The sequence below is a fragment of the Mesoplodon densirostris genome, chromosome 2 (assembly GCF_025265405.1).
Source record: "Mesoplodon densirostris isolate mMesDen1 chromosome 2, mMesDen1 primary haplotype, whole genome shotgun sequence".
NCBI classification, from domain to species: domain Eukaryota; kingdom Metazoa; phylum Chordata; class Mammalia; order Artiodactyla; family Ziphiidae; genus Mesoplodon; species Mesoplodon densirostris.
In genome coordinates, this window is record NC_082662.1 from 76,523,647 (window position 1) to 76,541,245 (window position 17,599).

At 41.0% G+C, this 17,599-nt stretch overlaps 1 protein-coding gene across 1 annotated transcript in view; it reads right to left on the minus strand.

Moving 5' to 3' along the window:
* Nucleotides 1–3,681: 3,681 nt before the first annotated feature.
* The window catches only part of MCOLN2 (mucolipin TRP cation channel 2), a 64,453-nt gene continuing 50,535 nt past the window's right edge, over nt 3,682–17,599 (minus strand). Inside the window, exons 12-14 of the mRNA XM_060085052.1 lie at nt 7,609–7,815; nt 6,093–6,214; nt 3,682–3,718 (exon numbers count right to left, since the gene is read on the minus strand). Coding sequence (XP_059941035.1) covers nt 3,682–3,718; nt 6,093–6,214; nt 7,609–7,815 — 366 coding nt within the window. The remainder of the gene's footprint in view (nt 3,719–6,092; nt 6,215–7,608; nt 7,816–17,599) is intronic.

A 17,599-nucleotide genomic window follows, 5' to 3' on the forward strand; every position in this document is an offset into this window, starting at 1 on the left:
TGAAGTCCTCAATCATCCTGTCACACAAGAGCAACTTCGTGCATGTTCTACAATTATGGGAAATTCTAGATATTTGTTAGAGAAAGACTCTGCGTCATTGGAATACTGTGGTCGAGACGTTCAAACTTCAAGTCAGGGGTAGCAAAATAAGATTTGCTCAAGTTACATGAAAATAAAGGTGAACCAGTGAGTAGTAAAATGGGGTCTAGTTATTCAATGTTATTGGAAGAAGTGGCCGACACACATGAGTGATACAGATATCTGGAATCGTATCTCTAAGCATCACAGCTCTTTATATTGTCAGGAGCAATCCATTGCCAAGACCATAGTTGCAGTTCAGGGAACATACTTTCCCAATGACTCTAGGGCCCCTAAACCTCAATGACAGTGCTGGGCTATTTTTACAGGGAGGCCCTCGGGCACTATAGGGTGACTGGCTAGTAACCTCTAAATCAAGAGGCTGGATCACTGTGCTTTTCATAAACCTAAGATGCTAAACCTAGGCCTCCTCGGGCAGGAGGGTGGGTCAGGCAACCCTCCCACAATTGTTATGATGTGAGCCTTCAGCAGGGGTTGGGGACGGTGACTGGAATCTCTTGAAGACCTTTTCCTAAATACCCTTTCTCACCTTTTCACATTTGCTACCTCGGATCAGCAATAGCTGACCTGTACTTCACACATTCTGACAAATTTGGTTGAGACAGTGGGCTCCTAGCTGAGGACAGAGGGTCTCACCCAAGGTGAAGGACTGGGGATTTGTGACACTTGTACACCTTGGGGAATTTTACCCTCTCATCAGGACTGACAGCTTTGCCCCTGAAGGCAGGGCATTTAGGCTGTTCATGTCCACAGTCTCCTGTACAACTGTGTGAACTTTAGAAGCTGAATTGATCACTGCCTCCAGGACAGGGCTGGATATGGGTGTCTACACACTTAGAGTCCTAACAAAGTCCACCAAAAGTGTGTGATGAGCTCACTTCAAAGCAAAGATCTTCCTGGCTGGCCCAGGTGATAGATTTGTACATTTGTAGACCGTGAAAGAAAAGCTTTTTGAAGATCTAACATTCACTGAGCACTTATAAGTCATGCCCTGCTCTACTCACTTTAAATCTGACTAATCCTTGCAAGCCCCACTTTACAGATGAGGAAGCTGAGGCTGGTATGACCTGTCCAAGGAGACTCGAATAGTAGGAGGACAGGCACCCAGGCAGACTAAATGTCTTAACATCTTCACTCCTCCATGATCCCATGGAACCTACTTACTAACATGGCAGAAAATCAAAAGAAAAGAATGGCTCAAGTTTCAATTCAGTGCCAGGCTTTGCATGAGTTATCTGACTTAAATGCCAATCCCACAGTTTAAGGTTTGTCATCATCACTTAGAAGCAGAAAGTAATTTGCTCAGGGCCCCAAAGCTACAGGATAAACTGGGATTTTGACTCAAGTCTGTCTAGATGTCCTCCACGCCCATGATCTTTTCTACCACCCCAAGTCAACAGGCCTAACGATGCTGCATCTGGCTTTGAGCAAGTCACTGCAAGCCAAGGAGGTACATTCGAAAAGAACAGGAGATCCCATAATGAAACCAATAGGCAGAAAGAATGTGTCTCCTAACTTTCACAGTGAACTCTCCAAGTGGAGGCCTAGGGAAGGAGAGAAAGTGGATTGTCCCAGATGTGTCTATTAGCAGAGTTATGAGAAAACATTGTTCAATAAAATCCAAATAGATAATACAGTTGGCAAGGTGACAATTGTTTAAAATTATTAAAAAGAGAGAAAACAATGTTTCCACAGATACAGGGTAAACTTGAAAAAAGATTTTTCTTCCTGAAAGTGTTTTGTCCAGCTGGAGGGAAAAGAAATAAAAGGAAACATGAAAGCCAATAAAAGAAAAATATGAGCATAGAAGACCGTCATTAATCTTCAATTCAAATGGTAGTCACAGCGGCATCACAGTGGCAGATTACATAAAAGGCATTAATAGCAATTCTATTCAGAGATAAATGATGTACTGGGGGTATACTGAGAGGTGAATAAGTGATCTAACTGCACACTGATTTTGGAGTCATGGGAATGACCCTAGAACCACAGGTTAAATGGTTCTTAATCTTAAAATTGAGGGCTTCCCTGGTGGCGCAGTGATTGAGAGTCCGCCTGCCGATGCAGGGGACACGGGTTCGTGCCCCGGTTCAGGAAGATCCCACATGCCGCGGAGCGGCTAGGCCCGTGAGCCATGGCCGCTGAGCCTGTGTGTCTGGAGCCCGTGCTCCATGACGGGAGAGGCCACAACAGTGAGAGGCCTGCGTACTGCAAAAAAAAAAAAAAAAAAAAAAAAAAAAAAAAAATTGAATATAATTCTTGACATTTTTGGTAAGTAGTTTATAACTAAAATAGTTTTAGCAAAGTATTTTGTGTATAGACCTGAGTCACCCACCTACAGACTTTAATGGCCTTAACTGGAAGACTTTCCTGGCCTAGATTTGGTGTGGGCACATGAAGAAAGTATGGGGGCATGGAGAGAGGAGTGGGGCACCAGAAGGACTCTGGCAGGGGCTTGGTGGGGAGGAGCAGGATAAAAAGAGGGAGAGCCCTGGGATGAGAGTCTTACTTAATTCAAACCCTACTCTTCACCAGTAAATTTAAAATAGTTGACCCCTAAAATAGCTCAGGTATGAACTAAATCTATGCATGAAGTGATCTTAATCTGAAGTCATTCTCATAAACATTTCTTGAATAACTAGCCCCTATATCTCCTTCACTGTTTTTAAGAAAGTGGGAAATCCCTTTTGGAGACCAGATAGCTGATAGAGATGTGATCTGAATTTTTCACTAAGTGTATGTTAAGAGACAATACATTTTAAAAAAGTAGTAGTAGTTCCATATATTATGATAAAAATTAATTTAATTTATTTGGGAAAAAATACCCTCTTCCTTGCTTGACAAGGGTAAATCCCCACCATGGTGGAGTTTGGTTGTTAAAATGAGTGACCACTGCTGTAGTATAATGTCCACATGTCATGTGTGTACAATCAACAATTAGCACAAGTAGTAACAAGGTGTCCAAATGACTGTTTCCAGTTTATCCCACTGACTTTACCGATAGTTTCATATCATGCTGAGAAGAAGACCACAGGAAAATAAGCCAAGAAATGTCCACTGCAAGAGGTCTTTTTGTCGATTTAAGTGTAATCTTTACATGGCTTAACAGTTCTCCAGCTTTGAGTGCCTAAATTGTTATTGCAACCAATTTCAGTTTTGTGCAGACCATGAATTAACAAATGTCTTCTAACCCAAGAATCACTTTTAAGACAAACCCATATTTGATGATAAACTTATATCTTCAAATGCATGGCTTTAAACACCATTGTTTTGCACACTCTGAAATGTGATTTTTTTCCATCCCAACATTGTGATGTCATAAATTAAAAGACTAATACAGAATTTCATCATCACTGCTCTATTACACTAATGCCCAGTAGCTGACTCTGGTCTATTCTTCATCATCCAAGTTTATTTAAAGGAATTTTGAAACTTCAGTTCTATTCAGACAGCTCATAGCCAGTCCTCTTTCCCACTCCGCAATCAGTATTTTTGGAAGTGTTGGTCCAAGCCATTTGGGATCCCTCTTCATTGTCACTTGATACGGAGACCTGAAACTTGATTATCTTCAGCAGGAGAATTTTAGTTAATAAGTATCAAGTGGTCATCGCTTCCATTCCTGTAATAGAAAGGAAGACAAGGAAAGAGAAAAGAACAATGGCTTAAAAATCTTTAAGATGGAACAGGAATACATACTCTATCATGTATGCATACATAGGTTATTGACATGCTGAGTGTGACATTTAAGAGGAAGAAAACTTAAGAAGGACAATTTACATTATTGGGGGTTTGACTAGATGCTTTTGGTAATTTTGAGGAGCTGTCTACCCTCCATCTCCCTTTGACAAAGCTTCTCAATGGCTAGAACCGCAGATTTGCCTCCTTGTGGTAGAGAAGGAGAAAGGTTAACTCTGCATCTGCTCAACCAAGCACATCTCTCCCAAGAACCAGATCACATTAGAACTAGAAGAGGTTGCAGAGGCTACCTGTTCCACTCTGATGACACTGGAGGAACCAAGAGGTTTAGGAAAGGTCAGGGGACACATTCAGTAATTGGCAGGGTCCAAAACGAAAACCCAGGTGTTCTGACCATCAGACTAGGGGCTCAGTCAACTATTCAAGGGAGAATCAGTCTGTGGGAGATTGAATCTGTGGTGGTTGCTGGACTGCTTGGTTGAAAAAGAGCAACCCGGCCACGCTCTAGAGTAGGTGGAGCTGTGATAGCTGGGTTGTATGTCATGGGCAGTGGAGAGGGGCCCAGACACCAAGTCTTATGATGCCCTTAATTCCCCAGGTTCCCTCAGTGAGGTCTGTCTCCAATATATACTCTCCATTCATAGCTTTCCTCAATTTTATTCCATTCTTAGGTTTCTGGCTGTTGAACACATCCAGGTGTATTTAATTTTTGGTGATTTCAAAGCCATCACTTGTTCCAAGGCCCCAGTACAACCCATTTCCTTCATCAGGCCCTATGACCCTCATTGACTCTCTGCAGGGTCCATCCAGACTGCCCTAGGTTCCAGGCTTTGATCTGATTATTCAGCTAAAACTGATCTAGCTGACTTTACCCATGACCACCTTCAGCCACTTCTGTTTTTATTTTTGATATCCTCTGTTTTCAAAACTTTCAGCATCTTAGTTCTTCACCTGATTTCCTTTGGTGGACTCTTCTGTTCCATTTAATCCTTTCATTCCTCACGATGGGCAGACCTGCCTCCGCACCAGGCACCCTCTCTACAACCCTTAGCATGTCTTAGGGAAGACTGTCTGCTGATGTTGCTCTGTTCTTCTCACCACTCAGGTCCCATCTTATCACTCAGTCTTCCAAGTTCACTCCTTAAGTCTTTCACTCATTCCATATGGCTGCAAAGAAATCATTTAACAACCTCCCAGGGCTTTTTGTGGTATAAACTGAGGCCCAAAAATCAAACACCAAAACCTATCCATTACTTTCTAGAATTCACAACTACATTCTCAAATGCTTTTTTTTTTTCTTTACAGTTAACTACATATTAGAAAAGCAACTTTGAGAGACTTTCCTTATAATACAAGGTGCCTCCTAGGAGGCAGCTGCCTATTACGAAAAGTAATTTCCCTTTATACTTGCTTCCATGGCAACACTTTAATGCTCTGAGAGGATAAACTGTGATTGTAAAAACCTAACTCTTCTCAGAAGACCTCATTTCATATTTACCAGACATTCTTTGGAAATGCTCCAACATACCATTTCAAATCCCAAGTTGCAGTATGACTTGATTAACGGAAAATACATCCTGTGATTTTAAGTAGCAATTATGTTCTCCCATCTTCCTTCAGGAATCTGGTTTAGAGAATCCTTCTCGAAACACATGAGTAGGGGGCACCTGCAGTTAACAACCCCTACTCCTGACTTCAGACGAAAACAAACATGGGCATAATTAAGAAAATTATCCTCATCTGACCCCCTTTCTAGTCCCCAAGCCACTATGTGGAGGCTTTGCCACTGAGGTCCAGACTATTTTTGTAAGTGCACTGATGAATGGCGAGCAAACAGCAGGTGATCAGCTCATTTGTGTTTGCAGCCAAGGACACTTACTGCTTCCTCTCAAGCAAGTTTCCTGCTCTGCTCAAGGAAGGTTATTTGTACTACAGATTGCGAAAAGGGGAAAACACCTTTGACATTCCCAGAGCTCCACCTCTAAAAAGAAGGGCTTTGACCTCTTCCTTTGGCCAGCTCACCCTCTCGACTTCAGGGACATGGTTCATGCCTTCTCAAAACAGTCTCATAATATTCCCAAGAGATTTCAACCATGTCATGTACCTTTCTACCTTGTTTTATAAGAAACAATTCATTTCTAAAGTCAATTACAGTGGGAGGAAAGCAAGAAGGGATGCATTATTTCCCCCAGTCAGCTGACTCCTGAGTGTAGCATTTGAACTGGGAGGACTCTTTGTTAAGGCAGCAGGGCGTCTCATCCCCGGAGCACAGAGACCCGACTGAACACAGTACTGACCTCCTCAGACAGCAGATGCAGGACAGGAAGGCTGATGACTCTTTTTGACACTTCTCTTTGCTACCACACTCCTTCAGGAATTCCTGAAGATCTGTGGCAGGAAACCCATTCTGTTGGTATTTCTTTAAAAAATACACAGTGTTGTTACCTTAGTTATACTGAGAGAAATTGCTTCTTGTCAACAAACCAAATCCATCTCTGCTAAAATAAAACTCTCCTACGTTGCTAGCACAGATCCAAGAACTGACATTAACAATGATCAATCATCAATCAATCTATCAGTCCCTTGAAAGCCAAGCCAGAGTCACCATGGCTTCAACAGAGAGCCATGGGAACAGACAGCTATCCAGAGGAAAACTCCAGAAATCAAGCTTTGGTGGGGCAGGGGAGGGGTGTGTTAATTAAAGGAGTGAAGGAAATAGAAGTCTAAAGCTTTCATGTTAATTGCAAGACCAGGTAAGACCTCTTCTTCCCCACACTGCCCATATAGAGTCTGGCTGGAAAGTAATCCCTATTTCCTCTACTTTTGTAGAAGTTGGTCACTTAGTGAGGTAGAAGGCAGTAGGTCCCTCCAAGCAGACATAAAGACCCTGAGAGACCCCTCCCCTCACACTTAGTGAGGTCATCCACCAGGTCACTGAGGCTTGGCGCACTCACGGGGACATGGCCGCATCAAGGACAGGCTCCCACGGTGAGCAGGGCACTGCTCATCTCCCCACGGCCAGCCCCGCTGCGGAGCCAACCACCCATTCCTACAGGAACACTCATCTCCTTGCGCACAAAGTGCTCAGAAGTATTTCCAATGGACTGGCTTCTTCTGAGGTAGTCTGAGAAGGGTTCAAGAAGAGGACAACACCCCAAGACACGGACATGGCACCCCTGGTTGCTCAGATGCTGGCCCCGAAAGAGGATTTTCTGAGTATGACCATCTGCTGCGGAGACACCACTGCCCCCGAGGCAGCAGAGCTTCCTTCACGCTACAGCTAAGTTAAATGGACCTAGTCTGAAAGGACACACAACCCACCGGGTGGCTTAGGAAGGCAGGAAGCTAAACAGCCACAAAAGCCTTAGCTTTCAAAATGTAAAGGAAACCTGCACCACATGAGCGGCATCCAGTGTGTGAGGTATGCCAATATCTGGACACTTGTCAGGATGACGGTCACCCCTTATCACTGAAACTTACTACTCAAAGTCTAAGTTCCGGGACAGGCAGGTACACCTGTCAGTGCCAAGACCGACAGCCCAACTACTTGATTTACCAAACTCAGCCCGTCTTTACCCATTTCCTTTCTCTTTCCCACCACACCTCCAAACCAATCCACTGGGCACCAGGGACAATGTCCTAAATGCATATTTAAATTAACCTCCAGCATCTAAAAAGTTTCTTTTCTACAAAACCTCAAAATCTAAGTAAAACTACAGTATTTCAAGCAAGTAAAATATTATAGTATTTTCCCATGTTCTGATCTATACAGAGTTTGCAATAGTTTTTTGGCAGGAAATAATAACTGCTTACCTTAATGGTGTCATAAGAATCTGTAATAATTGCAATGAAAAGGCTGAGGATCATATATATGAAAAGACTGATGAAGGAATATAAATACAGGCGACTGAACAGCCACACCAAGAGGCTCTTCTGCTGGATGTGAGCAAAGGTCGCATACATGTCATCACCGTTGACCAGAGAAAACAAACACTCAGCAACTGTGTTCAGATTTTCAAACTGTGCGGGGGAGACCAAAAGTAGCTTTTGAGACATATTAGCCAAAGAAGCAGAGAAGTATCTAGTTAGCTGGTTTTGTTGAAGATGTTGCTGCCATTGTTATTAACATTCACTTTAGGGAATCTGGAATACCACGCGTAGGAAAGCGTTACTCAAAACTTTCTTCCACACTCACAAAGATCATCTCTTGACACTTCCCTCAGTTTTTTTCCTTTCTACTTTTTATATATTTGTGGTCATATCATCTAACAACTTTGGATCCAGATTCTTCTTTCTTTTCTATTTAACATAGTCTTATGTTATTCATACTTAGCATTTGTTAGATAATGGAACCACTCCTTGGAAATGTCAAATTTAACTATTTCCCTGTCACTGGACATGCCAATCATGTTTGCTATTATAAAGAACAATGCAATGCACGTTTCTTAGCATAATGTTTTTTTCCTATTACTGGGTCTAGGCAATTAACTTTTTTTTTTTTTTTTTTTTTGGCTGCGTTGGGTCTTCGTTGATGCACGCAGGCTTTATTCAGTTGCAGGTTTTCCGAATCAGCTGCTCCTTTAACCCCATTCTGTCTGAGCGAAGAACAGATGCCCTCAGGTGACCTACACGCAGAGGTAGGGTCAAATCCAAAGCTGAACCCCGGGAGCTGTGCGAACATAGAAGAGAAAGGGAAATCTCTCCCAGCAGCCTCAGGAGCAGTGCATTAAATCTCCACAATCAACTTGATGTACACTGCATCTGTGGAATACCTGAATAGACAACGAATCATCCCAAATTGAGGAGGTGTACTTTGGGAGCAATGATATATATATGTATTTCCCATTTTCTCTTTTTGTGAGTGTGTATGTGTATGCTTCTCTGTGTGATTTTGTCTGTATAGCTTTGCTTTTACCATTTGTCCTAGGGTTCTGTCTGTCCATTTGTTTTTTTTTCTTTCTTTTATTACTTAAAAATTTTTTTTCTTAATAATTATTTTTTATTTTAATCACTTTATTTTATTTTACTTTGTTTAATTTAATTTAATTTTATCTTCTTTCTTGCTTGCTTTCTTTCCTCCCTTTTATTCTGAACCATGTGGAGGACTGGCTCTTGGTGCTCCAGCCAGGCATCAAGGCTGTGCCACTGAGGTGGAAGAGCCAAGTTCAGGACACTGGTCCATCAGAGACCTCCCAGCCCCACATAATATCAAACAGCAAAAGCCCTCCCAGAGATCTTCATCTCAACGCCAAGACCCAGCTCCACACAACGACCAGCAAGCTACAGTGCAGGACACCCTATGCCAAACAACTGGCAAGACAGGAACACACCCCCACCCATTAGCAGAGAGCCTGCTTAAAATCATAATAAGGCCACAGACATCCTAAAACACACCACCAGACGTGGACCTGCCCAACAGAAAGAAAAGATCCAGCCTCATCCACCAGAACACAGGCACTAGTCCCCTCCACAAGGAAGCCTACACAACCCACCGAACAAACCTTGGCCACTGGGGACAGACACCAAAAACAACAGGAACTACAAACCTGCAGCCTGAGAAAAGGAGACACCAAACACAGTAAGTTAAGCAAAATGAGAAGACAGAGAAACACACAGCAGATGAAGGAGCAAGGCAAAAACCCACCAGACCTAACAAATGAAGAGGAAATAGGCAGTCTACCTGAAAAGGAATTCAGAATAATGATAGTAAAGATGATCCAAAATCTTGGAAATAGAATGGAGAAAATACAAGAAACGTTTAACAAGGACCTAGAAGAATAAAGAGCAAACAAACAGGGATGACCAATACAATAAATGAAATTAAAAATTCTCTAGAAGGGATCAATAGCAGAATAACTGAGGCAGAAGAACGGATACGTGACCTGGAAGATAGAATAGTGGAGATAACTGCTGCAGAGCAGAATAAAGAACAAAGAATGAAAAGAATTGAGGACAGTCTCAGAGACCTCTGGGACAACATTAAATGCACCAACATTCAAATTATAAGGGTCCCAGAAGAAGAAGAGAAAAAGAAAGGGACTGAGAAAATATTTGAAGAGATTATAGTGGGAAACTTCCCTAATATGGGAAAGGAAATAATTAATCAAGTCCAGGAAGAACAGAGAGTCCCATACAGGATAAATCCAAGGATAACCATACCAAGAGACATATTAATCAAACTATCAAAAATTAAATGCAAAGAAAAAATATTAAAAGCAGCAAGGGAAAAACAACAAATAACACATAAGAGAATCCCCATAATGTTAACAGCTGATCTTTCAGCAGAAACTCTGCAAGCCAGAAGGGAGTCACAGGACATATTTAAAGCGATGAAGGAGAAAAACCTACAACCAAGATTACTCTACCCAGCAAGGATTTCATTCAGATCTGACGGAGAAATTAAAACCTTTACAGACAAGCAAAAGATAACAGAATTCAGCACCACCAAACAGCTTTACAACAAATGCTAAAGGAACTTCTCTAGGCAGGAAACACAAGAGAAGGAAAAGCCCTACAATAATAAACCCAAAACACTTATGAAAATGGAATAGGAACATATATATCAATAATTACCTTAAATGTAAATGGATTAAATGCTCCAACAAAAAGATGTAGATTGGCTAAATGGATACAAAAACAAGACCCATATATATGCTGTCTACAAGAGACCCACTTCAGACCTAGGGACACATATAGACTGAAAGTGAGGGGATGGAAGAAGATCTTACATGAAATGGAAATCAAAAGAAGGCTGGAGTAGCAATTCTCATATCAGACAAAATAGACTTTAAAACAAAGACTATTAGAAGAGATAGAGAAGGACACTACATAGTAATCAAGGGATCAATCCAAGAAGAAGATATAACAATTGTAAATATTTATGGACCCAACATAGGAGCAACTCAATACATAAGGCAAGTACTAACAGCCATAAAAGGGGAAATCAACAGTAACACAATCATAGTAGGGGACTTTAACACCCCACTTTCATCAATGGACAGATCATCCAAAATGAAAATAATAAGGAAACACAAGCTTTAAATGATACATTAAACAAGATGGACTTAATTGATATTTATAGGACATTCCATCCAAAAACAACAGAATACACATTCTTCTCAAGTGCTCATGGAACATTCTCCAGGATAGATCATATCTCAGGTCACATATCAAGCCTTGGTAAATTTAAAAAAATTGAAATCATATCAAGTATCTTTTCCAACCACAACGCTATGAGACTAGATATCAATTACAGGAAAAAATCTGTAAAAAACAAAAACACATGGAGGCTAAACAACACACTACTTAATAACCAAGAGTTCACTGAAGAAATCAAAGAGGAAATCAAAAAATACCTAGAAGCATATGACAATGAAAACACGACAACCCAAAACCTATGGGATGCAGCAAAAGCAGTTCTAAGAGGGAAATTTATAGCAATACAATCCCACCTTAAGAAACACGAAACATCACAGATAAACAACCTAACCTTACACCTAAAGCAATTAGAGAAGGAAGGACAAAAAGACCCCAAAGTTAGCAGAAGGAAAGAAATCATAAAGATCAGATCACAAATAAATGAAAAAGAAATGAAGGAAACGACAGCAAAGATCAATAAAACTAAAAGTTGGTCCTTTGAGAAGATAAACAAAATTGATAAACCATTAGCCAGACTCATCAAGAAAAAAAGGAAGAAGACTCAACTCAATAGAATTAGAAATGAAAAAGGAGAAGTAACAACTGACACTGCAGAAATACAAAGGATCATAAAAGATCACTACAAGCAACTGTGTGCCAATAAAATGGACAACCTGAAAGAAATGGAAAAATTTTTAGAAATGCACAACCTTCCAAGACTGAACCAGGAAGAAATAGAAAATACGAACAGACCAATCACAAGCACTGAAATTGAAACTGTGATAAAAAACCTTCCAAAAAACAAAAGCCAAGGACCAGATGGCTTCACAGGTGAATTCTATCAAACATTTAGAGAAGAGCTAACATCTATCCTTCTCAAACTCTTCCAAAATATAGCAGAGGGAGGAACACTCCCAAACTCATTCTATGAGGCCACCATCACCCTGATACCAAAACCAGACAAAGATGTCACAAAGATAGAAAACTACAGGCAAATATCACTGATGAACATAGATGTAAAAATCCTCAACAAAATACTAGCAAACAGAATCCAATAGCACATTAAAAGGATCATACACGATGATCAAGTAGGGTTTATTCCAGGAATGCAAGGATTCTTCAACATATGCAAATCAATCAATGTGATACACCATATTAACAAATTGAAGGAGAAAAACCACATGATCCTCTCAACAGATGCAGAGAAAGCTTTCGACAAAATTCAACATCCATTTATGATAAAAACCATCCAGAAAGTAGGCACAGAGGGAACTTTCATCAACATAATAAAGGCCATATATGACAAACCCACTGCCAACATTGTCCTCAATGGTGAAAAACTGAAACCATTCCCACTAAGATCAGGAACAAGACAATGATGTCCACTGTGGCCACTATTATTCAACATAGTTTTGGAAGTTTTAGCCACACCAATCAGAGAAGAAAAAGAAATAAAAGGAATCCAAATCAGAAAAGAAGAAGTAAAGCTGTCACTGTTTACAGATGACATAATCCTATACATAGAGAATCCTAAAGATGCTACCAGAAAACTACTAGAGCTAATCAATGAATTTGGTAAAGTAGCAGGATACAAAATTAATGCACAGAAATCTCTGGCATTCCTATACACTAATGATGAAAAATCTGAAAGTGAAATTAAGAAAACACTCCCATTTACCATTGCAAAAAAAAGAATAAAATATCTAGGAATAAACCTACCTAAGGAGAAAAAAGACCTGTATGAAGAAAATTATAAGACACTGATGAAAGAAATTAACGATGATACAAATAGATAGAGAGATATACCATGTTCTTGGATTGGAAGAATCAACATTGTGAAAATGACTCTACTACCCAAAGCAATCTACAGATTCAATGCAATCCCTATCAAACTTCCACTGGCATTTTTCACAGAACTAGAACAAAAAATTTCACAATTTGTATGGAAACACAAAATACCCCGAATAGCCAACGCAATCTTGAGAAAGGAAAACGGAGCTGGAGGAATCAGGCTCCCTGACTTCAGACTATACTACAAAGCTACAGTAATCAAGACAGTATGGTACTGGCACAGAAACAGAAATATAGATCAATGGAACCGGATAGAAAGCCCAGAAATAAACCCATGCACATATGGTCACCTTATCTTTGATAAAGGAGGAAAGAATATACAGTGGAGAAAAGACAGCCTCTTCAATAAGTGGTGCTGGGAAAACTGGACAGCTACATGTAAAAGAATGAAATTAGAACACTTCCTAACACCATATACAAAAATAAACTCAAAATGGATTAAAGACCTAAATGTAATGTCAGACACCATCAAACTCTTAGAGGAAAACATAGGCAGAACACTCTATGACATAAATCACAGCAAGATCCTCTTTGACCCACCTCCTAGAGAAATGGAAATAAAAACAAAAATAAACAAATGGACCTAATGAAACTGAAAAGCTTTTGCACAGCAAAGGAAACCATAAACAAGATGAAAAGACAGCCCACAGAATGGGAGAAAATATTTGCAGTGAAGCAACTGACAAAGGATTAACCTCCAAAATTTACAACCAGCTCATGCAGCTCAACATTGAAAACGCAAAAAACCCAATCCAAAAATGGGCAGAAGACCTAAATATACATTTCTCCAAAGAAGATATACAGATTGCCAACAGACACATGAAAGAATGCTCAACATCATTAATCATTAGAGAATTGCAAATCAAAACTACACTGAGATATCATCTCACACCGTTCAGAATGGCCATCATCAAAATATCTACAAACAATAAATGCTGGAGAGGGTGTGGAGAAAAGGGAACCCTCTTGCACTGTTGGTGGGAATGTAAATTGATACAGCCACTATGGAGAACAGTATGGAGGTTCCTTAAAAGACTAAAAATAGAACTACCATATGACCCAGCAATCCCACTACTGGGCATATACCATGAGAAAACCATAATTCAAAAAGAGTCATGTACCAAAATGTTCATTGCAGCTCTATATACAATAGCCAGGACATGGAAGCAACCTAAGTGTCCATCAACAGATGAATGGATAAAGAAGATGTGGCACATATATACAATGGAATATTACTCAGCCATAAAAAGGAATGAAACTGAGTTATTTGTAGTGAGGTGGATGGACCTAGAGTCGGTCATACAGAGTGAAGTAAATCAGAAAGAGAAAACCAAATACCGTATGCCAACACATATATATGGAATCTAAAACAAAAACAAAAAGGTCATGAATAACCTAGAGGCAAGATGGGAATAAAGACACAGACCTACTAGAGAATGGACTTGAGGGTACGGGGAGGGGGAAGGGTAAGCTGTGACAATGTGAGAGAGTGGCATGGACATATATACACTACCAAATGTAAAACAGATAGCTAGTGGGAAGCAGCCGCATAACACAGGGAGACCAGCTTGGTGCTTTGTGACCACCTAGAGCGGTGGGATAGGGAGGGTGGGAGGGAGGGAAACGCAAGAGGGAAGAGATATGGGGACATATGTATATGTATAACTGATTCACTTTGTTACAAAGCAGAAACTAGCACACCATTGTAAAGCAATTATACTGTAATAAAGTTGTTAAATAAACTTAAAAAATAAAAAATAAAAATAAATTCCAGAACAAAAAAAAAAAAAAAAAAAAGAAGAGGGACAGGATCTAATCTGGGTTTCTAAACGGTAACTGCGGCTTGCGAAGATCTCCTAGAATGAGAACAGCCCAGGGCCTGGATGCCAATGAGAGTGAGTGCAGGGGCCCAGGACTGCAAGGAATCCACAGGAAACTGAGGAGGAAACTGGGGAGAAAGTAAGTCCAGAAGGGGGAGGGGGAGGGAATCTCTGCTGGACTCAGTTCTAGACGAGGTGAGTTTGAGGGGCCAGGTAGAAGCGGCGACATGAGGTAGTTAGCTGGAGGCTGACTGAACACCTGACAGCCCTGAAGGGCAGAGCTGAGCAGGGGCCGGTGTGGAATGCCCCCGGAATCCCTCAGCCCCCATCTGGCTTACGCAGTTGACAAACGACTGCCACATCGACTGAAAGCAAACAGCAGGTGCTTAATGAATGAACATCTCTGGGGTCAGAGGGTTAAACATTAGATGAATGCAAAAAACTTCTATGTAAAGAATGATAATGACTTAATAGGCAAAAGGCAATATAGTTTTCAGAAACGCAGATGCAACAAGTTACTGTAGAGTTGTGAACCAATTCTGTCCTTAGTGGTGGGGGCCTATACATCCATCAAGTCAGTAAGTGTGGCTTTGGGGACAGCCAAGTCCCTCATGAATGTCTCTGGGACATTTCCAGTTGGCAGTCATGCTACTAGTTCACATGCAACACAATAAAACCTCCTACCACCTGAACCCAGAAAACACGCTGTCCTTCCAAATTTCCCTATTTCTGTCAGTGATTCCAGTCTCCTACCAAAGAAAAATTACTCCAAAATAATCAAGTGCTTAAAACTGTGTCGCTTATATGTGGAATCTCGAATATGACACAAAGGAACCTACCTACGAAGCAGACTCATGGACATAGAGAAAAGACTTGTGGTTGCCAAGGGGGAGGGATGGAGTAGGGGGGTTGGGTTAGCAGATGTAAGCTACTATATAGAGAATGGATAAACAACAAGGTCCTACTATTTAGCACAGAGAACTATATTCACTATCCTGTGATAAACCATAGTGGAAAAGAATATTGAAAAAAGAATGTATATATATATGTATGTGTATATATATATATATATATGTATGTATAACTGAATCACTTTGCTGTACAGCAGAGATTAACAGAATATTGCAAATCAACAATACTTCAATTTAAAAAAAACAAAACTGTGTGTTGAATCCATTTATCTTTGCTGCTCTACAATCCAATAAGGTCTGTCTGTTCCTATGATGCTTCTCTGACCCACTCTTTCTACTCCATAAAAAAAAAAAAAAAGGGACTTCCCTGATGGTGCAGTAGTTAAGAATCCGCCTGCCAATGCAGGGGACACGGGTTCGAGCCTTGGTCCGAGAAGATCCCACATGCCGTGGAACAACCAAGCCCGTGCGCCACAACTACTGAGCCTGTGCTCTAGGGCCCATGAGCCACAACTACTGAAGCCCGTGTGCCTAGAGCCCGTGCTCTGCAACAAGAGAAGCCACCGCAATGAGAAGCCTGCGCACCGCAATGAAGAGTAGCCCCCGCTGGCATGGACTTATACACACTACCAAATGTAAAATAGATAGCTAGTGGGAAGCAGCCGCATAGCACAGGGAGATCAGCTCTGTGTTTTGTGACCACCTAGAGGGGTGGGATGGTGAGAGTGGGAGGGAGGGAGATGCAAGAGGGAGGAGATATGGGGATATATGTATATGTATAGCTGATTCACTTTGTTATAAAGCAGAAACTAACACAGCATTGTAAAGCAATTATACTCCAATAAAGTTGTTAAAAAAAAAAAAAGAGTAGCCCTCACTCGCCGCAACTAGAGAAAGCCTGCTCGCAGCAATGAAGACCCAACACAGTCAAAAATAAATAAATAAATAAATTTATAAAACAAAAAACTGCACGTTGAATCCATTTATCTTCCCTGCTCTACAATCTAATAAGGTCTGTCTGTTCCTATGATGTTTCTCTGACCCACTCTTTCTACTCCACTCTGATGTCAACACTTATGTACTTATTACAGAAACCTCCAAGGAAGCCTTCTTTACTTCAGCCTCTTCAGCTTCCAGTCCAAGCTGCAGTAAAATCTAAACTTCAGAGAATATAGTCTTCAGGTCATGTCTCTTGCTTAACAATATTCAAAGTGCGGAGGCAAAGTAGAAATCCAAACCAAGAAGTTTGGAGTAAGTTTCCTCCTTTGTGTGGACTCATTCCATCCCTTCATGGCAGTACTAACATCCTGTGTGTGCCCCCTCCTCTCACAACACCCAGTCATCTTCTCTGTCTTTAAATCATGGGGTTTATTCTCTTCATCTGGTATGTTCGTTGTTGTCTGTGTCCGATGAAGCCAACGTTGAAGGGCCATTTCCAAGTCTGCATCAAGACAGACTGCCCTGGCAGCTCTAGTCTGCTCTCTGTGTCAGTAAGAACCACAGAGGAAACTACTGGTTGGTCTGCTAATTGTTCTCTACACGCTTCTCTGTACCCCAACCAACTAGCAAACACCAGGCCCTACCCTCCCTGCTCCACGGCTGGATGCATGGGGTAAAGTCTGTAACCAAGGGAGAGTACATAAATGTACCCCAAACAAGAATCATGCCCATGGTCTTGCTGCATCAGCACCAACTCTGAGAGCAGTACTAAAGTCACTCTCTACAGAGATCTGGAGGGAACATCCATCTGAGCGAATCACTTATGAATATGCAGATAATTTACCAGTAAGACAGCCAGTTCCCAGACTAAATAGTTTCCATCCCCACCACTAGCCTTAAGACAATGAAGTTCAAGTTGGTTTCTATGGACGTCAATTACAACTCTGACAGCACCATTAATAATTCATATTTCTCAGAGTTTCTTTTGGAATCTGGCCAATTCCTTTCTGCCCTACAAGTCTGTGTTTCGGGTTCCAGAATTGCAAGTTGGTGGGCACAAAGCAAATTCATCCCTTAGTTTTCTGTGTAGCTACTTAGAATCAGTCTAGACACAAAATCCATCTCAGCCTTAATGATATTCATCTC